The 26,634-nt window shown below is 41.0% G+C and overlaps 1 protein-coding gene and 1 long non-coding RNA gene across 5 annotated transcripts; one reads left to right on the forward strand and one right to left on the reverse strand.

Moving 5' to 3' along the window:
* Nucleotides 1–141: 141 nt before the first annotated feature.
* RUFY2 (RUN and FYVE domain containing 2) lies at nucleotides 142–25,970 on the forward strand. 2 transcript variants are annotated; one of them, XM_053948922.1, is made up of 18 exons: nucleotides 142–499; nucleotides 2,874–3,047; nucleotides 3,525–3,642; nucleotides 4,827–4,928; nucleotides 6,021–6,144; nucleotides 7,716–7,777; nucleotides 8,313–8,378; nucleotides 10,074–10,143; nucleotides 11,365–11,466; nucleotides 12,209–12,325; nucleotides 12,882–13,049; nucleotides 14,222–14,319; nucleotides 18,105–18,224; nucleotides 19,992–20,121; nucleotides 20,706–20,800; nucleotides 22,514–22,562; nucleotides 23,487–23,564; nucleotides 24,366–25,970. In XM_053948922.1, exons 1-18 carry the CDS (start codon nucleotides 157–159, stop codon nucleotides 24,507–24,509), a joined length of 2,160 nt encoding a protein of 719 aa, XP_053804897.1. In that variant the 5' UTR covers nucleotides 142–156; the 3' UTR covers nucleotides 24,510–25,970. The 2 variants fall into 2 exon arrangements, with proteins under 2 accessions (XP_053804897.1, XP_053804898.1); XM_053948923.1 differs by lacking the exons at nucleotides 18,105–18,224; nucleotides 19,992–20,121; nucleotides 20,706–20,800; ... (1 more) ...; nucleotides 23,487–23,564; nucleotides 24,366–25,970 and adding an exon at nucleotides 15,191–17,900.
* LOC128791340 (uncharacterized) lies at nucleotides 722–6,435 on the reverse strand. Of its 3 annotated transcripts, none has more exons than XR_008432031.1 (4): nucleotides 6,251–6,435; nucleotides 2,994–3,110; nucleotides 1,212–1,390; nucleotides 722–890 (listed from the first exon to the last, which is right to left on the reverse strand). It is a non-coding gene; the product is annotated as an uncharacterized LOC128791340 (long non-coding RNA). The 3 variants fall into 3 exon arrangements; XR_008432030.1 differs by having other exon boundaries at nucleotides 722–930; XR_008432032.1 differs by lacking the exons at nucleotides 722–890; nucleotides 1,212–1,390 and adding an exon at nucleotides 2,807–2,891.
* Nucleotides 25,971–26,634: the final 664 nt, after the last annotated feature.

Raw genomic sequence — 26,634 nt, forward strand, 5'->3', positions numbered from 1 at the left:
ATTAAACCCCCAAAACTTACATGTGTTTTTTTAAATACTGGTTTTGGTTCCCCAGCACGTTACCTTTGAAGGCACTAAACTCACAGATCTTTCTAGAATAATATTATTTATTCTGATCCATGTTATCCAATGCTACAGAACTATTATTTGGAATAAATGCTAGGGATTGAAGCTTTATGTCACAAGCGAAGCGTAGAGCAGCCTCGAGTTTCTGCCGCCGGATTGTGCTTAGCTCCTGTCCGAGGCTTCTGTGCCCAAGGCTGCCCTGGCGTTCTTGCCCATCCCTGTGGCCGATGCAGCTCTCCGGGCGGGCAGCTGGGGCCAGGGCTGGAGGGGCTGTCGCGACAGGGCCGGGGGCGGTGCCCGGGGCGGAGGGGCTGTCGCGACAGGGGCGGGTCCTCCCGCCGCCGGGGGCGCCGCGCGGCGCGCGCTGAGGGCGGGAGGAGCCGCGGGCCCTCAGGGAGCGGCCGCGGCGGCGGCTCCTCCTCTCCAGCCATGGGTGAGCGGGGCTGCGGGGCCGGGAGCGGGGCCGAGGCTCGGGCCGAGGGCTGCGGGCGGGGGCGGCGTGGGGCCCGCAGTGCGGGCGGCGCCCCGGGTGCGGGAGGGCCGCGGCCGGGCGAGGCCGGCGCTGCCGCAGGGACGGCGCCCGCAGCCCCCGGCCCGAGGGCTGCGCTCGGCTGCTCGTCCGGCCGCGGAGCGGTGTCGCCTCACGGGCCGAGGCTCGGAGCCGGTGATGCTGGCGATGCTGGTCGCTGGTGTTACCTGCGAACAGCCCTGTCGGGGGCTGCTGCTGCTGCTTCGGGGAGGAGAGCCCTGCAGAGCTTGTTCTGCTGTCTGTGGTACCCCTTGTTCTGCTCTCTGTAATGCCCCATACGGTACCCGAGCGGCAGCTGGGATTTAGGAATTCACACGCGATGTTAAATTCTAAATCTTGATTTTAAATTAAAAAAAAAAAAAAATGGTTCGCCATTTATTTTTTTAAGGAGCAGGTGAAGAAAAACGTGCAGGTAGATCACAATTTAAAACAGCACCGAAATGCGTTTGGCCTCAGAAAGAACAAGCGAGGGCTGATAATTAAACGGACAGCAGACACAGGAGTCTGTCTTGGGGAGGATCAGCTCCAGAAGTCAGAATGAGGTCACCTGAGAAAGGAATTTTCATGATGCCTTTGGGGAAATAGACAGGCTATGTAGCAAGGAAGAGCTACCCACCTGAAGCCTGCATTGAGCAAGGCGTTTCCTCCACTAACACTTGTATTTGATACCGTCAGTAGCGCAGCTAATAAAAAAAGCAGGATGCGTGCAGAAAGGCTGCTGTTGCTGCCAGCCTCCACCTGTCCCGGGGATGCTGTGCTGCTGCTGCCCTGGCAGAGCTGGTCAGTCCCCAGCAGCTGAGCAGGAAGGAAGGAAGAGACAAAGCACTGAGCTGTGGCTGCTAACTGGGTACAGTTCTGCCGGAGCCCTGTCTCTCATTATCTTATTGTTTCTAATGTCTCCTGGGGTTTTCTGTTGAAGTTCTGGGGAACTATAAAAGCAGTTTTTAAGGATGCTGCAGGTATGTAATCTCAGTCATTATTTTTCCTAGACAGCAGAGATAGGTTATGTTTCGTGGTAGTTGGGTATTTAGCAGGCAACTAGGGAAACAGAATATTAGAAAGTAGTTTTCAGGGGTTCTAATATCCAATCCCTAAATACCTGAAGTCTCCAGGAAATGAGATAAGTCATTTCCCTGCTGTTGAGGAACTGAGAAAATGCCCATCTGTTATGATGATTTGGGTCCTTTGTGCTTTCTGATGTGCAGACAGATACAGTCTGTATCAGATACCAATACTCAGATTTGCAAAGGAACAGGCTCACGTTTTTTTTCCTCAGACACGGGTCTTTCTAGATATTTTGACATCTGTGTCTCAATGTCTTAAAAAAAAGGTTTTTTTTTCACTTCACTTGTTGGATTTAATTAAGCAGTAAATCATCAACTCTTTTGTTTCTTTCCAGGTTACTTTGATGATAGTGAATAAACAGGGGCTTGTTTTGTCTCTTAGAAAATAGGGTCTGAATGTTTGAATTGCTTCATTATAAATGAAAACAAGCGTAAGAATTTCCTGAGCACTCTGTTCTCAGTAGCAGGATTTCTAAGAAGAGGAACTTTGTCAGACTAAGATGATTGTAAAAAGCTATGGATTTTTTACTGGCGAGATTTAATCCTCAAATGTATTTTTGCAGTATACACTTTGTAATGTTTACCAAAAACTTCAAGTTAAAGCAAAGCCTTTACTTCTTAAGATTTTCTGTGTAGAAAATACTTTGTGGCTAGGTGAGAAACTGAATCTTCAATGTGTAGTATTTTCCAGAAAACGCTCCTGGTTTAGTGGCAGTGACTCTGAACAGCCTGAGAAGGAAGGCATGTGTTTGTGTCACTGTGCAATTAAAGCTACAGTGGAAAGTGATTATATATAAAAAATGTCATGTCTGCTTCTGTAGGCAGGCTGTAATACACCAAATAAATCCATAAATTAGCAGGAAGGCTGCTTTGATGCCGTGGGAGGGGCAGTGGTTGCAGCCATGCAGCAGAGGTGCTGTGTTAATTGCAGTGACGTGGCTGCTTCTGAGACCTGCTGGGACAACACGGTGCCTAAGAACTGACATTCCCAGCCTGGGGTTTTCATTCACCCGTTGAAACACTACGAATGTGTTTTGGATTGGATGCTTTTTTTTCTGTGGCACGGTGGTTTATAGCACCTACTGAATTTGTTCTGTTGCGTTTATTAGGTTAAGGTAAGTTTTTCTTCTAACAAGGTGGATGTGAAGCACTTTATTTCCTTGTGTCGCTCCTAAATCTTTAACCATAACATTTTTTTTTCTCTGTTGTCTTAGCTGTAAAGGACCCTACAGCTGTAGAAAGAGCAAATTTATTAAACATGGCCAAACTGAGTATCAAAGGACTCATTGAATCAGCCTTGAGCTTTGGGCGCACTCTGGATTCTGACTACCCACCTTTGCAGCAGTTCTTTGTTGTCATGGAGCACTGCCTGAAGCATGGCCTGAAAGGTGTGGAAATTGGTCTAGCTGCATATTTCTCATCCCAAACATGCCATTTTTCTTCCTTTCTTTCTGGAAGTAGATAAGAAAGGTGTAATGTTGCATAAAGAATTGAAAAAAAAAAGTAAATGGTCACTTTTTATAATGAGTAATTTAATTACTAATTCTTCAATACATATATTTCCATATTTCCTAACTTGTCCTTTTGTACAGCATTTGTTGTAAGTGATCCAGGGTTTACCAACTGCATGTATGTATGTAGTGTATATTTTTAGCTAGATATCCTTTTTATATTTTTTTTCTAGCATATCAATTTTAAATTCACAGCAAAGTAATTTGGAAGTTGGCTTTGGATACTGGTGAGCTGACCAGTGTCTCAGTTAAGAGTTATCTGGAACTCTGGACTCAGCAGTTAACCCTTTCACACACCAGATAGCTACTGCTGTGATTTAAATTAATTCAGTTACTTGATTTTTCTTTTCATAGTAAGAAAATCCTTTCTAAGTTACAATAAAACCATCTGGGGTCCTCTGGAACTTGTGGAGAAATTGTATCCAGAAGCTGAGGAAATAGCAGCAAGTGTCAGAGATTTGCCTGGCCTTAAGTAAGTAGTTTTGTTAAAATGCAGCAGGAAAATAACCTGATTGAGACTCTGCAGGTGTCTCATGATTCCTTTTGGCATTTATCAAGCCTTTAACAGCTAGCACCTGATGTTGGGGAGAGCACAGGTGAATGGGAGGTGGATAACAGTGCAGAAGGGAGCAGGTTGTGTACCAGTCACTCTGCAGTCCAGAGCTTCAGCAGACACTGGTGAGTGCAGTCAGCAAAGGCTGTATCAAACCACCAGGTGGCATACCAAAGAGGAAAGAGTTAGGCAGCTTTTGAGATTCTTGCCTGCACAGTCCTTCTCCGTTGTAAATTTATTCTCTTCCCATTCCAGTGCACTCTGCTTTTGTATTTAGCTTTGTAATTGGCCATCCATGAAATTCCAAAAGGGCTTGGTTGCACTGACTGGTGTAGTGCAGCACAAGGGTTCTAATTTATAGCTTTAGACCTTATCTAGAGCACACAGGCATGTAAATTATTATTTACTTTTGTGGCAGGCCAGAGGAAGTAATAACCTTTGCCAGGTGTGTTAGTCTCAATATCCTAACACAGCTTGTGAGGGGTTTTTCTTTTTCATTGATGTGCTTACCACTTGTAAGTATGCAAACATTAGAAGAGGAAGGTCTAAAGGTCCAGTTGTAATTTGCTGGATATTAGTGTTTGCCAGTTACACAGGTCTTCATCTTTTTTGGCATTGTCTTCCTAATATAGTACTGAATTTGTACACAATTAAAGGTGGGATTGAGTAAGGGTTGGGCAGAGCCAGAGAGTAGGACTGGGAAAGGAAGCTGCCGTGGCGGCTTGTGATGGCCATTTTCTTGCAATTCCCCTCAACTCTTAACAAACAAATTGCAGAAAGGAGTCTCAACTGTTGCAAGCATTTTACTGCATCAGAAAACAGGACTTTCAAGATTATCAGGCTCTTGTGCAGTCTATACTCCTGTTTTTCCAGGGTCTGCTCCCAAGCTCAGCTGAGTAGTTGAAAATCTTTGTTATCCCAAAGCTTGGAGTCAAAGCCTAAACATTATGGCTTTCCACATGGTGATGCTCAACTAATAGTTTAAGAAACACCCTTCAGAAACACCAACTGCTCCACCAGTAGACTGATAAAGTGTTAAAGAGCATGATTTAATCAATATGTTTTTAATTTGGGGCTGTTTGTCCTTATGGCCTTTGTTTCAGGACCCCGCTGGGCCGTGCCCGGGCCTGGCTGCGGTTGGCGCTGATGCAGAAGAAAATGGCTGATTATCTTCGCTGTTTAATCATTCAGAGAGACCTCCTCAGGTGAACAACTCATTGGGTTTTGTTTGCAATTTATTTTTAGAGGTTTAGTCTCCTAAAAAATGATCTTGCATTCCCCTGCTGTGCAGTATAAGCACTGGGTGACTTCACCCCTACCATGTGTGTGGTTTCCACTGAGCTGCCATTGGAAGGAGGACTCTTGCTTTGAACTTTGCTTTCACAGTTCTAACACTAGCATTGCTCTCTTCTGGTGTAACTTCTCCTGTCCAATGGAGTCATTGAAGCACAAATGGAGAAGGATGCTTCTTCATTTCAGTTTTGGAAGCTATGCTTATTTTTAAGGCTGACTTTGTGCCTAGATAGCACTGGTATGTCAGGATGTTGTTGGTGTTCAGCAGCTAAGGACTTTTCCAGTGAAAAGACAGTTTGTTACATAGATTCTAAAGAAGAAAGTGCTGATATTTTCTTCTTCAGTGAAGTATTTATATTCGTAGTGGTTTTGGTGCAAAACTATGACAATATTTTAAAAACCTTTTTAGCATTTCAGCCCTTTATGTTTCTCTTTTATCCATTTGATCTCTTCTTTGGATCCTTGAATGTCAAGCATATATTCACTAAATTCCATGCATTTTTTTTCACAAAAGGTAATCATTTTGCCATTCTTCCTTTGCATTGCTTGCAGTGTTTCTTAACAAGTTAAGAGTTGTCTGAATCAGTGTGGCCAGGTGTCCATTTGTTGTAGTATCCTCTTCAAGACTGGATAATAGCAGGTGTAGGGAAGAGCCTTTTCTGTTGTTTTTTGGTTTTGGTTTGGGTTTTTTTTTGTTTGTTTGTTTTTGTTTGTTTTGTTTTGTTTTAAAGTCAAAGTAAATCTTGTCATCCTCCCCACAGTGTACCAGCCATCTGGAGCCTAAGGCAGTATCCTTGTTTTTAATAGCCTCTGAGACAAACCATGCACTTTGAATTTTTAAATATTTATAAGTTGAAAGTATGGGCAGGGCCAGTTCATCTTTACAGATGCTGTAGTAAGGCTACAATAAGAGAAAATTTAGATGTGTATGTCACTTATGATTAATTTATTGGATGCATATAGAATGAATGTACCAGTAAGATGCAATTTTCTCCTTCACCCAGTGAGTTTTATGAGTATCACGCACTCATGATGGAGGAGGAAGGAGCAGTGATTGTTGGGCTGTTAGTTGGGCTGAACGTGATCGATGCCAACCTGTGTGTGAAGGGAGAAGACCTGGATTCACAAGTAAGTCCATCCAGGTAAAGGAATGTACATGCAATCCATGAGAGTTTTCTGTACTTTTGTTTGTGGATTTTGTTACTTTGGAGTGGTGACTTGTTAGAAATCCTACCTGAGACTGTTCAGGCTGTGATGATCCAGCTCCTGGGTCTGTGGGGCTGTTGCCTTAACCTCACTGTCAGCGGGGTGACCTTTGAATGGAGATAATGGTCAGAGTTCAAGGGTCAAGTTTTGTGCTCCCTCTCAAATGGGAGCAGCTGTAGCAAGGCAGAGTTCTTTCCATCTGACTTGTGTGACCCATCCTTTTCTTCTGTGGGACAAATATAGTTCCATGATCAGTTTATCCTGCTTGGTTTATTTATTGCTGTTCTGGAACATCATAGGAGTGATACAGGGACCTGAAACAAACACTCTCTTATGACCTCATAAGAAGGTGACCACTTTGATTCTGCAAAGCAAGACTTGGAATTCTTCCTGCTTTGAATGGGCTTTGACTTTTAACCCTGATCTCTTCCAAGAAAATATTAACAGATTCTGTTTAAAGGCAGGTGCAAAGGTATTTGTAAATAAATGTAGACTGTGTTCAGCCCTGATTGGTTTTTTCCAGCTTCTTTGTGGAAAAAAAAAATCATAGTAGCTTAAGTGGTTATTACTATATTCATATATTTGATGAAGAAGCAGCTCCTCTGGGAAAGAGAAGTTACAGCTAATTGTGTGTGTGCGCTTTTGAATTCCATGGTTAACTTGTCCTCAGTTATTTGTTCTAGTTACTGTGTAGTGCTAGTTTCAGGCACTGATCTTGTGTAAAAGAAGATACAACATTGACAGGCCTGTAATTACAGAAAGCTTATCAACTTGCTCTTAGTATTGAGAATTAAATATGTGTATTGTAGACCACACAATCTAGCTACACCTCTGTTATCACTGGGTTGCCTTGCTGCATGAGAGAGAAAATTCAATTTGAGGAGGTAATAGTGGCAGATGAGATTCTGATTGCAGTGTGTGTCCCAATTTGATGTCTGTAAAATGTCCAGAATAATTCTGTTTGTGAAGAGTAGTATAAAGAAGGCACCTTCTCAGAGAAGCCAGAAGCAGCAGGTTTTATTGAGCAGAAAGGCAAACTTCTGAACCTTGATGGAAGTCACAGCCAGGAGCATAGTTTTGGTACATTGAAAAAATGCTACTCAGTGGTGAAATGTGTTTATGCAGCAGTAGTGAATTGAAATAAAGTAACTTTTATAGATAGAACATTTTACCTTATTTATTAGAGACGGTATTTAGCTTTAATCAGAAAAACATGTTTTTGAAAAGTTTTTTTGTGAAGAGACTTTTTAGAAAAGACATGGAAAGAACAAACAGGGTCCTGACAGGAGAGTACTGTATAATCCAAGTAAATATTAAACTTAGTAAAATCTTGTTTAAAGTGTTATAGTTCAGGTTTTTCAGCTTCTGGCTGAAACTGGATGAACCTTAAAAATGCTGTAACTGAGGTTTTATCGATTGCATAAATTACAAGGCTGTAAATAGCAGCAGCACTTATTGGTAGGATATGAAACTGTACCTTTGCTTTCCCCTAGGTTGGGGTGATCGATTTCTCTGTGTATTTGAAGAGTGATGATGACATTGGGGGTAAAGAAAGGTATGTCCTCACAAAATACCTCCTCTTTTCTATGTTAACAAATGATTTCTTGGCTGGGACCTGTTCTTTTAGAAATAAGTCAGGTTCCCTAAAAATGAAATGTTCTGATCCTGTGTTATTAGTTAGCTGGAGGAACATTTGCAGGCTGAAGCAAACCTCAGCAGCATCACCTCCTGCCTCCAAGCAGGGGAGGCTTGCCAGGTGGCATTGAAAAGGAACCTGCTCACCTTTAAGCCATCAGCTTGGGATTTAGTCAGAGTTTCAATGAACCAGAGTTATGGCAGAGTAAATAACATACTTATCCTTCTCAGACTGTTATGTTTCACATAGAGAAATTGTTAGCAGTTAAAGCATTGGATTTTTTTGTGTCTCACTGATGTAACATGTGTTGTTACCTTCATGAGTATGAGATGAAGTTGCTTCCTTTCTTTTTGAAAACACAGTTGAGATGGACATTTGCATATGGTAAACATGTATATTTTCAGTCCATAGTTTAGTGCATAATTTTGTTAATTTTATTTTGTGCTTGCTTTAGAAATGTACAGATTGCTGCAATATTGGACCAAAAGAATTATGTTGAGGAACTAAACAGGCAACTGAAGTAAGTATTACTTTGAAGTATGGGTGTCAGGCCAGGCTTACAGGTAAATGTCTTTTGTACCACAGCTTTGTGAGAGAACTTCAGAGAAAGAGCTGCCAATTCTCCATGTTTAGACTGAAGATTTAGTGCAGTAGGAAAAGACACTCTCCTGGAGAGCTCAGTGTCAGTTTTCATGCTTTTGGACAGTCAAAACCTTTATTCTTCAAAGAAACACAAAACCAACAGGCCGGAGTTGTGAAAGTCCTTGTGATTCATAACATCACAGGAATCAAAAGCTTGGTCTGGGTTCTATCTATGTTCCTTTTAATAGTTTGCCAAAAGTGGTTTTGAGTGTTCTGGTGAATCCATATGTTTTTATTTCTTTGCCTTGCAGAATATTTTAGTTTGTGGCTTTAATGGCTAGGACTGGAACTGAATAAGTTCACTGCTTGCTAGAAGCTACTTATATGTGGTAGGCTGAGGTTCCTGTTGAAACAATTTTCAGGAAAGCAGCATTTTCCTCCTGCTTTGCTGGATGGAACAAACCTAGTCCACCCCACTGTGTTTGTTACTGTGCAAATAGAAGAACAGCGATTTAAATTCCCTGAAGAGTATTGTGCAAAAGTAAATAGTCTGAAGGGCTAAAAAAACCCAACAAACCAAACAACAAAGCCAGAAAGAACTTCTGTAGAATCTGTAGCACAGCTGATCTAGATCCTTTTTGGAATGTAATAATCTTTTTAAATTTTTAAGGCTGATAATCTGGATCATTGGTTACTCTAAGGCTCCTGTTGGAGTAAAGATATTCCACTTTGAAATGGTGTCACTGAGCAGAAACCTTCAACAGCACAGAAAAGCTGAGCACATCAAATATGAGCAAAATGAAAGTCAGGGAGGAGAAAGGAGCTATCACAATTAAGAGCAGTGGTGTGTTCTTGTGCTCTGGTTTATGCCATAGAATTTCCTGTCAGATCAGTGATTCAGCAACTCTCCTATTTTATTTCAGTTCAGGTGTTTGTGTTTAGACTTCCTAAAATGCATTAATCTCTCTGCCCTGCTGTTACTGATGAACTGGCAACTTCTGAGGACACCACAGAGAAATATGTGAAAAATTAAATGGTGTTACAGAATAGGTTCTCTGTTTCCCTGTGTGTGAAGTGCAGCCTGAAAAAAGGTGCTTCCTGCAGAAATAGGCAATCAGGTTATGGAAAAGGCCTGGATGTAATTTGATACTATAAAAAGCAACAGAGTAATAAAAGGCAATAAAACTCTGGTGAGATTCCTAAATGAAGTCAAGAAGCATCAAGAAAGAGATAGCCTGAGGATAGATCTCAAAAAATGCAGAGAAACCAATGACTTTATAAAAGAAATGTGTTTTGGAGGAAGAGAATCTGGAGAATGGTTTTGTTCTATAGGGGGAACTCATTTATCTTTTGGATGCAATATGGTTATGAGGATAAAGGAAGGGGAGAGTGCATGAGAAATTCTAGCCAAGCAGGAATTTAAATGACAGGGGTGACATTGGGAATTGGAAAGAAGCATATAAATGTTCAACAAAGGAGAGTGATTTTCTTATGTTTAGGAAAACTTCCAATAATGGGAACAGACCTCACAGCTCTTAACCATTAATCACTGTACCTTGCATTAAAGCTTTTGAGCTTGGTTGAATGAGTTTTGATGTAATCTTGAATACTATTGTTTCTTTTTCCCTTTCAGTAGCACAGTTAGCAGTCTACATGCAAGAGTTGACTCACTGGAGAAATCAAACACTAAATTGATTGAAGAGGTACTTTTTTATTTTAGTAATGTGTAGCATATTGCTTTCTCTGAAAGACTGTTTTTCTAAATATACTTACATTATTTTAAGCTATGGAAGCTCTGAATAATATATTCAGATACCTTTATTTTGGCTTAAAGAGGGGCAGCAGCTGCAGGGATTTGAAGTCAGCTTGCCAGGTAGCCTCTAGCATCAGTACATCAATTCTGTAGAACATTGCAATTTCCAACTTTGGACAAAATGAGGAGAGAATCCTTTCTCAATGCCAGCTGTCAGTCTGATTTGTGCAGATGACTGGTCTAGAATTGATGACACCAGTTGCTACAAAGAGACAGAAAGTAGTTCATCAAGCAATTTCTGTTCCAGTTCTCAGCTTTAGCCAAAGGATTGTTTCTTGCTTGTTTACTGGATACTTATACACAGCTTTCAGACTTGTCTGGTTCTGGGCTTGTGTTTATAGCCTATATTTCTGGTTATCTTTGATGCTTGACTAGTTTCCAATATTTTTAGCTTTATAAGAGAGAGCGCACCTTTTTTACTTAATGAAGGGGAAAATTGAAAACTCTGAATTCAGCTGCTGAAGGAACAGCTAGCTCACTCTTGGAGTAATGTATCCAGACAGAGTGAGAACATCTTTTCTGAGTGTTAATTCTCAGAGTATTCTGGTTCCTTTTTAAGCCTGCAGCCCAACTGTCCACCTATTTTGATCCTTTGGTTTGTAATTCTGACATTAAGCTGTATACTGTAGGGCCCAGTTATGATATGTCATCTTTTGTAAATATGTTGTTCATATGGGGGAAGCTTTCTTATGTAAGCTGCTCCAGATGATATATTAAGATGCCCCCCCCCCAAAAAAAAAAAAACAAAAAACAACTGGATGAACTTGAAGCCAAGTGGAAAGAAAAAGCTGAGGACAAGGAAAGAGAATTGAGGGTCTTTAAGTCATAATGTATCTTTAAGTCATAATGGGGCAATGAAAAGAAAGCATGCTCTTCACCAGACATGAAACAGTGAAGTATCCTGAACATGCTGCTGCTGTGTAATGAAAGTGACTCATTAAAACCAGGAGCTTCATGCTTTCTTTAAAAACAGCTAATCCTCTGTTCAGCAGGCAGGGAGAATAGAGCAGAGAATGTCTTGGTCTTGCATTAATCAGAACATTTTTTCCTTTATTTCTGCTCTCAAAAGTGGTCACAGTGCTTTTCTTCTTTTTTATTTGTTCCTTTTCAGTTAGCAATAGCAAAAAACAATATAATTAAACTTCAGGAAGAAAACCATCAATTAAGGAGTGAAAATACTCTGATTTTAATGAAAACACAGCATCATCTAGAGGTATGTTAGTTTTACCACTTTTAATATTGTAACAGGACACGGTTATTTTTTGTTCAAAAGTTTGTACGTCTCAACTTCAAGTAAGCTTAACTTGTCCAAATCTGAAACAACTTTTATGAGGGAAAGGGCTTACTAAATCTGCAGAGCTTTCTAAATGGCGTAAGTAAATTAACATTCTAGGACCATAGATTGTTTTACAACCATATGCATGGGTAGTGTATTCAATGATTCCAAAGGAGGACAGTACTGCAGTATAGATGTTTTGCTGGTTTTACTCAGTTGTCATTATCAAGCCAATGGCCACAGAGCAGAAGCAGCTCTTTCCATGTTTTTCCTGTGCTCAGAGGATGTGTTTGTAAGGCTTTCTTCTTATTCCCCACATGTGTTAAATTGCCACAGCACACCTTGCATTTGAGATGGCCACGATACACAGAGTATCACCATACAATTTCAGAAGGCTGCAAGCATCTGCCCTTGTTGTTCTTTAGCCCACCCTTTTATACCCTCATGCATTGCACTTGTGTGTCCTCTGTTCCCTGTGTGGTTGCTCAGCACACCTGGGCACTCCAGGGCTCATTGCTGTCAGTGCTGCTCACCTGCTTTTCACAGCTGGACCCATTGGGGATGAGGCTGGGCCGCAGCCCCACTCCCAGTTACCACCAGCTGTGTGCCTACATTAAATTTATTGCATTAAGCTGCAGAACTTCTGAAGAAGAAAGGCAGAACCTCTGTATCTTTGCAGGCAGCCAAGGTGGATGTGGAGGCAGAGCTGCAGACGTACAAGCACTCGAGGCAGGGCTTGGATGAGATGTACACCGAGGCGCGCAGGCAGCTCCGGGAGGAGGCACAGCTGCGGCAGGTGAGTGCTCCTGGCACTGCCCCTCTGCACAGCACTCACTGTGTGAGCACTTCTTCTCTTGGCTTTAGCTGCTGCCTGTCATACACTTCTGTGGCCTTTTCTCTAACTGCCTATAATAAAAAGGGAGTTTTTACAGAACGTCAATATTTCTGTAATAATGTTGCTGAAGAACAGTAAAAAAACAAGCACATTTTTCTTGGATAAATTTTTAGGTAAGCTTTTAGCAATACTGTATGCTCTCTATCTATGCTAATTCTTTCCTGTGAAAATACTAATACTCTGTTCTATTTTTGTAATTAATACTTAGGCAACTCTGTACAACATTGGCAGGGTAATTTCTTATCATATGAGTTGTCATCTCCCAAAGTTAAAAAACCCCATTGGCCAGTTAGTATATGTGTGTCACATTTATGGATAATTTGCAAAGGTAAAGAGGGGCAGAATTTCTGAAGTGGTAAAATAGGTTGTGCTGCAGCTCTGTTAGAGTTTCAAACCAAAAATGAATAATCCCATAATTATTTAAATCCTTTGTGTTGCACTGTGTTGTGTTTTATAGGATATGGAGAATGAGCTAGTGGTTCAAGTTAGCATGAAACATGAGATAGAGCTTGCCATGAAGCTGCTGGAGAAGGATATCCATGAGAAGCAGGACACCCTCATCGGCCTGCGGCAGCAGCTTGATGAAGTTAAAGCAATTAACGTGGAAATGTACCAAAAGCTGCAGGTAAAGGGACAATCTGCTGTTCAACTGCTGAAATGATCACAGAGAGAGAAGTGCATTATTACCGTTCTGGTCAGTTGCATGCTGCTGTTCCCTGGAGTTTCGGTTTCCTTGTTCTTCTTAGGTCAGCTTGGCATTTTGGAACATTTCCTATGTAAACGTGGTTTCATACAAAGGAGTTTTTAAGGCAGTCACTAGTTTTGGGGAAGAAAAGAGCATGAGGATAAGATCATGGCCTAATAATATCCTGTGTGAAATAGAGAGAGTAACAGCGTACTGTAACAAGGACATTTTTTGGCCTGTGTTGTATTAAAAAAACAGAAGAATGTAGGCACATAATGAGGAGTTGGAGAGAAGCCCTGACCTTCCAAAGTAGAGAAAGGAAGACAAGAATATGTTAAATGGAAAAAGCTAATTACAATTTCAGGTTTATTTTTAAATCTGTTAACAAATTAAGAAAATATCTTAACAATGAAATGCCTTTTTTTTTTTGGAGAATATGGATCTCAGGGACCCCAAATGCAGTTAACAAATTAATAAACACCAGCAAATTATTTATGTAAAATGTGAATTTGATTTAGGGAATAAATATTGAAAACTAGCACAAGAACCCAGTCAAATCTGTGGCAGAATGAGAGGAAAAAAATTCAGATACTGCAGAGAGATAATGAAAGCGATGGACAAGGGATTCTACTTTTCCCATTTGCAAATGTGAAGAAACTGGACCAGAGGATGAGAAATATAAATAGAGCTGGAGAGAAAAATAAGAGAATGTTCTCCAGTGTTAGGATCTGGAGGAGGTTGATTTGTAGGAGAACCTTGGTGATTTTCTGGACTAAGCTCTTTGCTCTTCACTGGTAAGGTTCTAATGGGCTACTTGGTCAGTGAATTTAAGTTGGCTTCTAAAGTGATTAACTAAGGAAGGAAATCACGGGGGAAAGTTTATACTTACTAAATATTAAATAACCTCTACACTTGCAAAGTATAAAATTACAAATTTTCTAGGCATCAGGTTTTACATACTGTCCTCAAGGGTTTTTAGAAGGCAATCCTTAAAGAGAACCAAAACTTGAAGCCATTTTTACCATTTGCCCCTTTAGATACTTAAGAAAAAACCCCCACAAGGTAATGGTGCAATTATACCAATTTCAGTTTTAACCTCTTTTGTAACACAGGTTTCTGAAGATGCTATGAAAGAAAAGAATGAAATAATTAGTCGATTAGAGGATAAGACCAATCAAATTAATGCAACTATGAAACAACTAGAACAAAGGTACAGCCCCATCTTTGTTTCTCTTTATTCACAACTCCACTCCCTTACATCTTACTGCATTCCTACAGTTGTCATTGATTTAATTTTCAACTAGAACATTTAAACCAAGCCTTCCTGAAACTTCTAATTAGTGCTTTGCTGTTGGACTGTTTTTTTCTGTTTGACAAACACATTCACTTTAAGTACAAACTTAACCTTTCAGTTTCCTTCCTCTACCATCCTTCTTCTGGTCCTAGGTTTTTATGCTGATATCAAAAGTCATTCTTTCAGTTGTTTCAAAATTCTGATTCCTTATTGCCTACTTTTTTTTTCCCCACTTGAATGAAATGCAATAGAAACTGAAGCATTAATCTTGCTTATACTTAAGCATATGCTTAATATAAACATTAATGCCTTCAAAGATCACAGGTTGTTTGCTGAAGCTGTTATAATTGTTGTCCATTGCTTTGCAAGTGCCATTATTTTCAATGACTTAATGAGTTTTCACACTGAAAGGTTGAAAAGTGAAAGACTAAAATTCCAGAATATAAATTTACATTATGGTTAGACTGCATGTATTACATAATACGAAGATGTGATTCACATGTTTTAATATAGTGGCCTTATATGCAACATTGATCTTTCTAATTGTAAAATATAACATATCCATAAGCCCTGTCATGTTGGTGTTTGACATGTCTTTTTTTTCATTTAAATCTGATTATGAAAACATGCTTATGTATTAAAAAAAAATTAGTGACATGAATATTCTTTTATTGACATCCTTTTTTCCTCTTTTTTCTTTTTCTTTTTATCCTTTTATCCCAATTTTTGTTTTTACTGTTTTGCTACCTTCATCTGTCTTTGATTTTTGTCCACTGCATTCATGAAGTGACAAAGATCTGTTAACTCAAACTAGGACTATTGCAATGTCATTCGTCAAATGTGCCAGCAATGAGGCTCAGCACCAGTATAAACTTGTCAAGGATATATCATTCTGAGGGCTCCTCCAGATCTCTTGTGTTGAAATAATTGCTGATAAAATAGGACTTCAGAATTATCCAATTCAAACTTGAAGGTGTTATTAGAAATCATGCACTGTCACTGATCGTAGCTGGGTTCTGTTTTGTTTTCTGAAAGAACATCACCTCCGATCTCACTTTACCCCTCCTAAAAAAAAAAAAAAAAGTAAATTACTGCACTATTATTAAGCAAATGTAAGCTAGTTTTCTAATGCTATTGAATCACTTCTTTGTCAAATTTTATTTTAAGAGGTTAGATATCTTTACTTTGACTGTACATTTTTATGACACTTGTTTCTAATTAGTGATTTTTCCGGTTCTTTGGTACTAAGAGATTTTAAAAGTAGCCCTTCTGGCTAAAACTTCCCTTCTCCCCTGCTTATTCCTTTCCCTTTTAGGCTGTATTTATCCCAAAAGCACGCTCTCTGTTGGGTTCTGTGGTAGCAGTGTTTTCTTGAACAGAGTGGCAGGAGTTGGAGGGAGGGAGCTGAGCTCCCTTGGAGGATGGGTGTAAGAAAAGAGGGTGGTGCCAGCCTCTGCTTTGTGTGTGTGCAGTGGAGGGATGGCAGCCTCTGGGCAGCCAACAGCTAAAGTTCCACCTCCCTGATGTCCTGGGGTAACATCCTCGTGGAGTGAAAATGTGTTTGGAGCCTGATTCCTGAGGGTCTCCAGGCAGAGACAGAGTGCTCCAGCAAATTCTCTAGCTGGGACTCCTGCCTAGCACAGCTGCCCTGGGAGGTGGAGCAGTGAGTAAGATTAACAGTTAGGACCCAGATCCTGAACCTGCCTAGCCTGTTTGTCAGCTGAGGATCTCACCTGGCTGTGTCTGCACTGAGATCAACACCTGTGGTTCTGCCCAAACCCTTTTCCCTCCCTCCACCCATCATTAGGCAGCCTTTACAGTTCCTGTTCCTGCGTTGAGCTGCTGCTTGCTTGCGCTGCAGGAAGAAGAGTTCAGATGCTGACTGCCCTTAATTACACTCCCTGATGTTTGCTCTGAAGCCTGTAGTGGATGATGGCTGGGAAAATGATCTTAGAGTTTTGCAGCAGAAGGGGATTTGTTTGAAAAAGTGGGGACAGGATGCAGTAATACAGAAAGGGTTTCTACTGCATGGTTATGTACTAGCTTATTCCTTGGTTTGGAGGCAGAAAGAGCCTTTAACATGAGCTGGCTACTAAAAAATAACTATCTTCCATCTTCAAAGAAAACCCAAACCAGAAATACTGAACAGAACAACAGGAAGACCATGGCAGAAATGGGAGCCTTCTCCACCCGACTGTCAGCTATGTGAACAAGTGTCTGCCACAGAATCATCTGAATGCCAAATCCAGCTGCAAACTGCAGCCAGCTCAGCATCTGCCTGAACCTCAGCAGTGCAGCCAGCCCTGGTGCTGGGCTGGGGATGATGCTGCAGCTTTTGGGTAGCCAGCCAGCTCCCTTTCTGCCTTGCTTGTGGAAACACCACTGCAGTTGATTTTGTGATTTAGGGAAGGGTTTAACGTGCTTTTGGTGTTGGTGTCTTGTGTAGCTTCAGTCAGCTTCTGCACTGGGGAGGACCTGTTCCCAATATTGTCCTTCCCATGGCTTGGCCTCTGTGCACTGCCATTGCAGGTGTGTCTGGGAGCATTCTTCAGGCCCCTAGGGCAGTTGAGTGAGATGGTGCACTCTTGATAAGGTGTTTTAATTCCAGCCTTGTTGACTTGTTTACCAGCAGCTTTTGGAAACTCCCTCTAGTGCAACTTCATCAGCAGAAGCACAAATGCAGACATGTTGCTGACACATCTTCTTTTTAGCTGACACTGGGAGCTGGGAGTTACTCTGTGCTCAGGGAGCTGCTGGGAGGTGAGAAGTCAACCATCTCACTGATTTCTCCCACCACTTACCTGAGAGGCCCTTGAGACAGTTTTACAGAACACAGAGCAGCAGGTGGGGACATTCCCTGTGATTTTGCAGGCTCCTGTATTCTCCAGACTATTCTCAGTGTAACCATGATATAGCACAAGTCCCCTTTTAGTACATTTACTTTTGTTACAGTACACCCACCGCAGAGGTACCACAGTGAGCTAATGCATTCTAAAGGGAGTGTCAGCTGAACAAACCTGGAGCTCAGAAAGAAAAGATTAAATTAAATAACAATCCCTCATTTCTTGATTAATCATTTTGATTTGTCTATAGTATGGAGCTATTTTCACCAGTGTAAGAATGCATTATTTTTAATACAGACTATTTAAATTAATGTTGATGTAGTTGAGGTAGTTCTATAAATGTAGTGGGACCTGTCAGGGTGTATTTTATTGTATTAGGCTAGTCAAGTATTTTGCTGTCTGATTGCAGTGCTCTGTATACAACCTTATGCCTCAGTTGTTTCGAGCTACTTTTGCACAGCACGTGCTCTGCCCTGTCTTAATGGGTGATTAGTGCAAGCCAAGTACTTTTACAGAATTTACTTGGGGGGAAAAAAGCTTCAGAAATAACACATGAACGTATGCTAAAGGAAAAAAGAAAAGCTTCCATTCTAAAACATGTATCATGCTTTGGCACCTGTTATGAGCATAAAATAAAACTCTTACTTACAGTGATTACTCTCTTACTGTATGCAAACCCAGGAGCTAAGTTCTCTAGGCATTGTATGGATTTCTCGTTTGAGTTTGTGAGTTTCCCCCAAACTTTGTTTTTATTTAGAAATGTTTCTATTTCCCCATTTTTCTTTTATTTGTCTTCTTCACCCTCTACACCCTAGTTCTAGCTTCAGTTTTACCCAAAGTTGATTTGAATTACACCAGATTGCAGCAAGCAGAGAAGGCTCAAATGGAGGCTGAGGCTGAGGATGAGAAACTTAAACAGGAATATGTGAATAAATCTGAAAGCCTGCAGAACGAATTCTCCCAGAAGGAGAAACAGCTGTGAGTATTTCTTTCCTGTTGGGAAAAATGCATGGCAGTAAACAGTCTACATTGCAATATGTCCTCTGTCCTAGAACAGGCTGCTTGTTGTTAAATGGTTTTGAACAGAATGTAAATACTGAAGATCTTTTGTGTCAGGTACTGGCAAGGCAGAAGAAAATATGTCATTCCAAGGAAGCCAAGCTGGCTTTGGGTGCCTCTAAAATGACATACAGCTTGAAAGGAAGGGGAAGAACTGACATTGTTTCTTGGCTAAAAATGCCAACTTAATTCAGGAGGAAATTATCCTAAGTGGGGGAAAATACATCGTGGAGTAGTGGTAAAACACACTTTGAACAAAGCCCACAAGTATGGAGTAGTATAAACTTAACCAGAAATGGCACAACAATAGTTTGATTGATCCAGCTTAAGCATGAGGTAGAAGTGGCTTAACTACCACTGCACAGGAAATAAAAAGTGAAAATCCAGTGGAGTCAGAAAAGTTAAAAGCTGATTTAAAAGGCAACCCTCTGTCTTTCTCCTGTTACATCCTTCAATACTGATTTAAATCAGTACATAATGTTAGAAGCTCCCTGTAAGGAGAGGTACTTTCTCTCTTTGGGAAGATAAAACATCAGTTATTTAAGTAAATCTTTGGCACAAAGACTGGGGCTTAAAAATTAGTGATTTCCAATCCAGTTATTAGCCCTCCTTTGCCTCTCTCAGAACTCTGAATTTCAATCCACTTGTTCAACTGTCATGACAAATGTTCACTTTACTACCACAGTCACCTCTGCAGATTTGGGCAAAAGAACAGTTCAGACCCCAGCCTTAGAATTCTGCAATTCTGAAACCTCCAGGTCATGTTCACTTCTTTTCCAGCCAGATGCTGAGGTAGTGTCCCAAAATGTAAGTCTTTCCTTTAAAAGTGGGTTTGGTTTTAAAACAGGAAAATTAATGTGGATGTAGGTTTCCCATCAAAAGACCTTGCATGAATACTCTCAGATTTTTTTCCCCTCTTTTCCTGTGTTGACACAGTTTAAATCTAGAAGACAGGGCAGTGTGCTTCCGCCCCCATAAGATTTTAAACACCAAGTCTTCAATGAAACCAATAGTAAAACTCTAGCTAGAATGGGTCTTCTATCAGAGTAGTCCTAATTCCTTTAGCTGAAGTTCAGTTAAGCCAATAGAACCTATATCCCTGTTAATGCTGAACCTCACCTGTGTAGAAAGCTCAATAAAAATAGTAATTTAAAGTCCTTCCTCCTTTATTTTCAGTTCTGTTCAAAATGCCATAAACCTTAGTCTAAAATAGAAGATTCACATTGAAGAGTGTAAAATTAAATAACTTTTATGGTACCAGAGATACCTGCAATGATTGTCTGCATCACCAATGACACCGTGGCTGGTTGGTTTGGTTTATTTTAGAAAGAAGCTGTATAAAGTTAAGGGGCTTTGCCTTATGCATGTTTTAAAAATACTTCAGAATTTTATGGTTAGTCTTCTCTTACTCATTTATTTCAAAGGTCAGCTCTTCAAAATTATGCCATATTCCTGGTCCTTTAAATAAACTTACTTTGAAAAGCATTTCTGAAGTGACAGTGCTGTGTTTATTACACTGATACCTAAAATATTATTATATTGACACATTATTTCTGTTTTAGAAAACATGTAAGTTAATTGTTTGCTATGGTAGTAGTCTATTGCACCCAGAAATAAACTCGGTTTTGTTTTCATAAGTGATAACTGTTGTGCAGGGTGATTTTTGTTTTGTTTTTCCTGTTCTAGGCTTCAGCTGGAAACAGATTTGAAGATAGAAAAGGAGTGGCGGCAAACCCTGGAGGATGATCTTCAGAAGGAAAAGGAAACTGTATCTCATCTGAGAACAGAGACCCAAGAAATAGTTACCCTTAAGAAAGTAAATTCTGCAGCAAATTTTGACTAGTAATTTAGAAATTGACTGCAATGTTGTTTATGGACTTAGACGTGGTATTTTAGAGAATTTTTGCAAATATATGAGAAAGATTATGTTAATGTGTTCTCACAAATAGAATGAGGGAAAAAATGGGCTTTTTACTCCCCATTTAGTCCATAGATCAGAGTTCAGTACTTTGGATAAGGAGAAATGAAATCCTTGCTTTCCCTTCTCAGTTGTGTTGGGGGCTCTGTCCTCACTGTAGGCTGGACCTGTGGCTCTCTGTGCTCCTGGGCTCTCCAGTCAGTCAGGTTTGTTTTCCAGGTTTTATCTCCAGTCAGTCAGGTTAATTTTCTCCCTGGAGTGGACTACAGAAGTAGAAATGTTTCTTTATCTCTTGGGGTCTAAGAGAGTTTAATCCTGAGCAGTTGCTGTTCAGGCTGGATTTGGAGGGAGTGTGAGGGATCACTCATGCACTTGGCTTTCTCAGCAAGATCAGCTTCAGTAGGAGCAGCTTTCTAGGCAATAGGGCATGCACAATTTGAGAATAATTTGGTTTCATTTTACTTTGTTTGTCTTGTTTTAAGGAGTTTCTTAAACTTCAGGACAAGAACAAGCAACTGAAAAGCATATGTGAGGACCAAGAAGCTGCTCTCCAAGAACTGGCATCCAAGCTGAGCGAGTAATTTTATTATTTATGATGACTTATACATTTTATTTTTGTCATATACACTTGAATGGAGGAAAATAGTGGGACAGTGGTAATGAATATTAGACAGTATATGACAATATTACTATTATTTTGATAACTAACCAGTTATGAGAAGTCAATGTATCTAGTTAGGTCGGGCCTGTTAACTTTTATTTATGGCTGGTGGGGTGGCTGTGAGGTCCTGGGTGATGACAGTGCTGTGAACAGAAAATCCTAGTTTGAAGGGCATTAGGCTTTGTTCTGCAGGAGAACAGTTGCCTGGTTTGCCAGTTGTGACATTCCCAGAGGAGCCCCAAGGAGAAGGTAACAGCTCTGGCTGCAGCAGGGCAGTGCTGCTCTTTGTGAGCCCCAGCCACACACCAAGCCCCACACAGCTGCTCACTCACTTTCCCACCACTGGGGTCAGGGAGAGAACTGGAAAAGCAGAAGCTGGAAAACTCATTAAGGGTTGAGATAAAGGCAGTTTTCTAGAGAAAAGAAAAGCCACACATGCATGCAAAGCAAAACAAGGAATTCATTCACGGCTTCCCGTGGTTGGGCAGGTGTTCAACCACCCCCAGGAGAGCAGGGTCCCACCACGTGGAATGGTGCCTTGGGAAGGCAAAACTCCATCACTCCAAATGTCCTCCTTTCCCCCACTTTATATACTGAGCATGATGCCATTGGTCTGGAACATCCTTTGGATATTCCTTTTATTCTCTGTCCTGGCTGTGTCCCCTCGCCCCCAAGCTGGCCCTGGGGGGAGCAGCAAAGGCCTTGGCTCTGTGTGAGCCCTGCTCAGCAACAACAGCAGCATCTCTGTGTTATCAACCTGTGCTCAGCAACAACAGCAACATCTCTGTGTTATCAACCTGTGCTCAGCAACAACACCAACATCTCTGTGTTATCAACCTGTGCTCAGCAACAACAGCAACATCTCTGTGTTATCAACCTGTGCTCAGCAACAACAGCAGCATCTCTGTGTTATCAACCTGTGCTCAGCAACAACAGCAGCATCTCTGTGTTATCAACCTGTGCTCAGCAGCAACACCAACATCTCTGTGTTATCAACCTGTGCTCAGCAGCAACACCAACATCTCTGTGTTATCAACCTGTGCTCAGCAGCAACACCAACATCTCTGTGTTATCAACCTGTGCTCAGCAACAACAGCAACATCTCTGTGTTATCAACCTGTGCTCAGCAACAACAGCAGCATCTCTGTGTTATCAACCTGTGCTCAGCAACAACAGCAACATCTCTGTGTTATCAAGCTGTGCTCAGCACAAAGCCAGAGCATGGCCCCTGCAGCCCCTGGGAGGGAGGTGAACCCCACCCCAGGCAGAAGCAGCACAGCTGCCCAGTCTCAGAGGATGGAAGGGGACACCTGGCAGGCAGCACCCTCCTTACTGTTATGTGGTGTTGAAGTTTCATTTGATGATCTCTGTCTTCTCAGTAGTTTGCTGTGATTTATGTGGCCTTTGATGCCCTGTAGAATAACTTTGTGTGTGTCTCCTGTGACCCAGTTCTCAGTGGGTTGGCACTGGATGACTGTGGGTGGGCTGATTGTTCCAAAATGACAATGTGGTCTTGTACTCTTGTTCAGAGGACTTGGCTTAAAATTTAAGTACCTAAACCAGCTTTTTAAGTTGTTAGAGCATAACTGACCATGTAGAAGTTTGAAGTAGCATTATCTTCTTCTTTAGGTCAAAGCTGAAAATAGAAGATATAAAAGAAGCGAACAAGGCATTGCAGGTCAGTAGTATTTTGAGAAAATAAACTTTTTTTTTTAAACTGTTACCTTTGAAATCTTTTGTAAGCATGAGAAGACTTCTCTCCAAAAGCAGCTACTCCAGAGAGACTGTATGATTTCCTCCAGTGGGAGAGAACCACAGACTCCCTGTTACCTCCTGGAAAAAATCCATTTGCTTTTGATTTTCCTTGTTTGATGCACAGCTGTTGGCCCTTTTCTTGCAGTGGTACACTTCTATCATATACAAGAGTGTATCTGGGACAGAATGTGAAGCCAGCTGAGCTTAAACTGCATAGTACTTCTCAGAGATCAAGAAATATCTGATCATCCTAGGAAATAAGTGAACTTGTAGCACCAAAGCTGATAAAATATGATGTGTAATGTCAGCAGGTTTGGGACTTTCTTAAAAACAGCAGGGAGCAGAGACTTTGTCTGCACATGTTTGATCATCTGCTGTGTCCCCTGGCATATTACTGCAGTCCAGGTAAAAGTGACTGGAATGGTTGAGCAGACTTCTGGGTTTATTAAGTGGTTTAAACAGAAGGAAATTGACAATTTTTGACACTGTCCTGTTTTTTTCTTTTTTTTTTGCTTCCCTGCATCTTGAGGACTGTTCCCATGTGCTGAGCAGGGACATTGGCTTCATTTGGAGGCTTGCATGCCTTCCTGCTCTCCCAGCTGAGCCACTGCCCAGCTTTAGCCCCTCAGGCATGTTCTCTCTTCACCTCTGCTCTGTCTTGTCCCCTGAGGTTTTGCAGTGTTTTGGAGCAGTCCTGTGCTGCTCTAGAGTGTCTTTGTGACATTACACTGGTCCCAGGGCACTGAGCATTCGGGCAGTGAATGTTCTGCTCTTGATTTGTCTTGTCCCCTGGAGCCCAAAGTTTAACTTCATCAGATACCTATAATTATGATAATTTTTCCTCCAGGGCCAGGTTTGGTTGAAGGACAAAGAAGCCACTCATTGCAAACTGTGTGAAAAGGAATTTTCGCTTTCAAAAAGGAAGGTAAAACCTTAACAAGATTTCTCCCAAGTATTATGTAATTATTATTACAAGTATGATGTAAATAATAATTATCTTTGAGGTGTGGCATGAAATGTCAGTGATCAGGTAAATGCAGAATTATTTTTGAGATATTTTTCTAGTTCTTTGGTATACGCAATGCAGCTGGGTCCTAATTTCAAAAGAAACAGTGTCATGGTGAAGTTCCACAAAGCAACTTAGTTAAAAATTATGTAACTACTTTGTGGAATTGTTATCTCAAACTCTTATCAGCTGTTAGAATTTGACATGTGTAGAAATTTTTATGGCAGTTTTTATATACTAGAGTAAGAAAATACGAGTTTATTGTAATTTTAAAGTAAAATGTGACATTAATTTCCATGCTTTATTAATGTGTGCAGGAAGTTTCCTTTACCTTTTTATGTTAAATCTCAATTAGCTACCTGACAGAGGCATCCACTGTTTCAGATATCATTGCTCATGCTGTGTTTTTCTATGGCAGAATACATTCCTAATCCAGTGTTTGAATGAAACCTTGAGTGCATATATATATATATGTGTGTGTGTGTGTGTGTATAAAAGTCTAGAAAGACCATGTGTCTGTCTGTGGTGTAATCCTAGACAAACATCATTTGTGTAGGATTGCATCATAGTTTGGGATGTAGATCAATTTTGCAGACTGACTCCAAGAAGGAGTCAGGAATTATGTTTTGGATTGCTGTGTGTGTATTGTTTGTTGGTATCGAATTACCAAGTACATTTCCATTGTAAATTTAAATTTTTAATCTTCTGCCCATGATTTAGCATCACTGTAGGAACTGTGGGGAGATCTTCTGCAATGCCTGTTCTGACAATGAGCTGCCTCTGCCCTCTTCACCAAAGCCTGTCCGGGTCTGTGATTCCTGCCATGCAATACTTATACAGAGGTGCTCTTCTAATGTGCCATAAGATATTTATTAATTCTGCTGTTTAGCTCATCCTGTAAAAACCACCACAACCAACTAAAGAATGTGCAACAGTGTTTCCAGACTTCCAGGTAAGCAGTGTAGAGTTGCAGTTTCAAGATACTATGGATGAGTTACTTCTCTGCTTCCTCTTGAAACAAATGAAGACAATGGGACCCAAATGTAGAAAATGAACATCTAAAGAGAGAAAAACTCCAGATGGGTATGTTGGTCTACCAAGTGGCTCAGCAGCTTTTTTGGGAGGAAGCAGGGCAGTTTATACAGGAGACTCAGTGTAAATGTGTATTGGATGAATATTTTAGTTGTTAAGATGATCTGGAGAAAGGTGATAGTCTTACAGGCTGATGTGCCACAAGTCCAACCTCATTCTGTGCCTGTGATAGGCTGTTGTGAAGCAAAACCATGCAGTAGCTGGTTTTAAATTGTACTGGAAAAAAATATGGCAATTAATGCAGTAGTGTAAGAAGTTGTTGCCAAATACCGTGTGTTGGTTCACTTCTCTTCATTAGCAGGATTTGGTCCATCCCAGGACGTTGCCCTGGCAGCTGTTCTGTGCAGTCCCAGGTGTAAGGGAGCTGTGCTCAGCCAGGGAACAGTGCCTCAGGGTGCTTGCTGAAGGAAGGTGTGCTTTGCTGAACGATTTTTTCACATGAGCTATTAATTTGATATATCCGTGTTTCCACTGAAAGAGAGCTGTTTGGCACAGACCTCTTCTCTGACATTGTCTGTAACCTTGAACAAGTCTCTGCATCGTTTTCATGCAAGTCATGCTCTCAAGCTTGTTCGTGTAGTCACTGCATAGCTCTAGAAACCACCTAGGGAGACTGGGGATCACAACCTTTCTGTGCTGGCCAGGGAGGTTCTCCCTTATTTTGTCACCATCTTTCTCAAACCTTCAGAGCTGGTTCCTAAACTTTATTTTTTTGCAGAGCACTTTTGAGCCTTTCTGAGTCTACCCACTCTTGTCACTGGTGGTAACATTTTGCTGGAACTTAAGATCCTTGTTCTTTCCATAGGCAAATAGAAATAACATCCTTTGATGAATTGCCCTCACTTCCAGCTCACTGCACTGCACCCTCTTCCCTTTAGCCACTCCTGGCCTGGGCTCCAGGATTAGCAGCCCTGTAGTTCCTTCAGCCGTGGGCTTGGAGTAGCACTGCTGGCAGCAACAAGGGAGGCTGCAAACAGGGCTTTTAGCTGTCCTTGCACTTTGTTTAGCTTGGCTTTGTCTCTGAGGATAGGGATTTAGTGAATATCCTAAAAGCTAACATAGCTATTCTTTTTAACACCTCAATGTAGTTGCTTATGTAGCTTTTGTAAAGAAAAATGTTTTTAAAATGACCTGATGTAACTTTTTGTAAAATACCACACAAATACTTGTAAATCTGTAAATAACTTTTGGAAAAAAATAAATTTAAGTTATCTGAGAATAATGGCACTTAAATTTGTAATTCAGGGTATTTTACTTTATTATGTTCAAGTTAAAGTTGCTTAGAAAGCCTTTGCCTGTGCTGGGGAGTGGGGTACCCTGCCAGACATGATCAGGTGCTGCTCATGTGCTTCCTGAGAGTGTTTCCAGGTGGGCATGGAGGCAGCAGGGTTTGATGCAGGACAGAGATGGTAGGATAAAGCTAATCTGTATTGCTTTAATTAATAACTTGTCAAAAGGATGCAACTAAACAGAAATAATTTAAAATAGGCAATCTTTTAAAACAAGAATATAATGCATTTCCATAACGTGCAACAAATTAATTTGTTACTTAACTGGCATCTTTCCCTCCCCTCTGTGCTGTCCTGTTTGCATAGGAAAAGTGTGTACTATTCAGATTGCTGTACTGACTGCAGTTAAGACTTCTGCCCTGAACAAAATCAGTGTTGGATGTTCCATATGGTTTCATTTCCCTTGGCATCAAACTGCATACCTGGCCTGCTTTTAAGGTTTTTGGACACCACTGTGACTAATGGTGTATTTCTGTCTTTCTGTAAAACCCTGCTCTTGATTCTAAATCCTTCTCACACAGAGAAGAGCACAGGAAGAGCTGTGGGGTACCCACAAGAACCTGGAACGGTCAGACAGGATCAGAGCAGCATTTTATTCCTCCTGGGAA

This window comes from Vidua chalybeata, chromosome 8 (assembly GCF_026979565.1).
Source record: "Vidua chalybeata isolate OUT-0048 chromosome 8, bVidCha1 merged haplotype, whole genome shotgun sequence".
In the NCBI taxonomy this organism is placed as follows: domain Eukaryota; kingdom Metazoa; phylum Chordata; class Aves; order Passeriformes; family Viduidae; genus Vidua; species Vidua chalybeata.

Excerpts from the sequence above, each read along its gene's own strand:
- RUFY2 (XM_053948922.1), top strand. The coding sequence starts at position 157 with ATGCTAGGGATTGAAGCTTTATGTCACAAGCGAAGCGTAGAGCAGCCT. Across the intron at positions 7,778-8,312 it reads GACATTGGGGGTAAAGAAAG|AAATGTACAGATTGCTGCAA; the intron begins GTATGTCCTCAC and ends TGCTTGCTTTAG. Across the intron at positions 22,563-23,486 it reads AAGCGAACAAGGCATTGCAG|GGCCAGGTTTGGTTGAAGGA; the intron begins GTCAGTAGTATT and ends TTTTTCCTCCAG.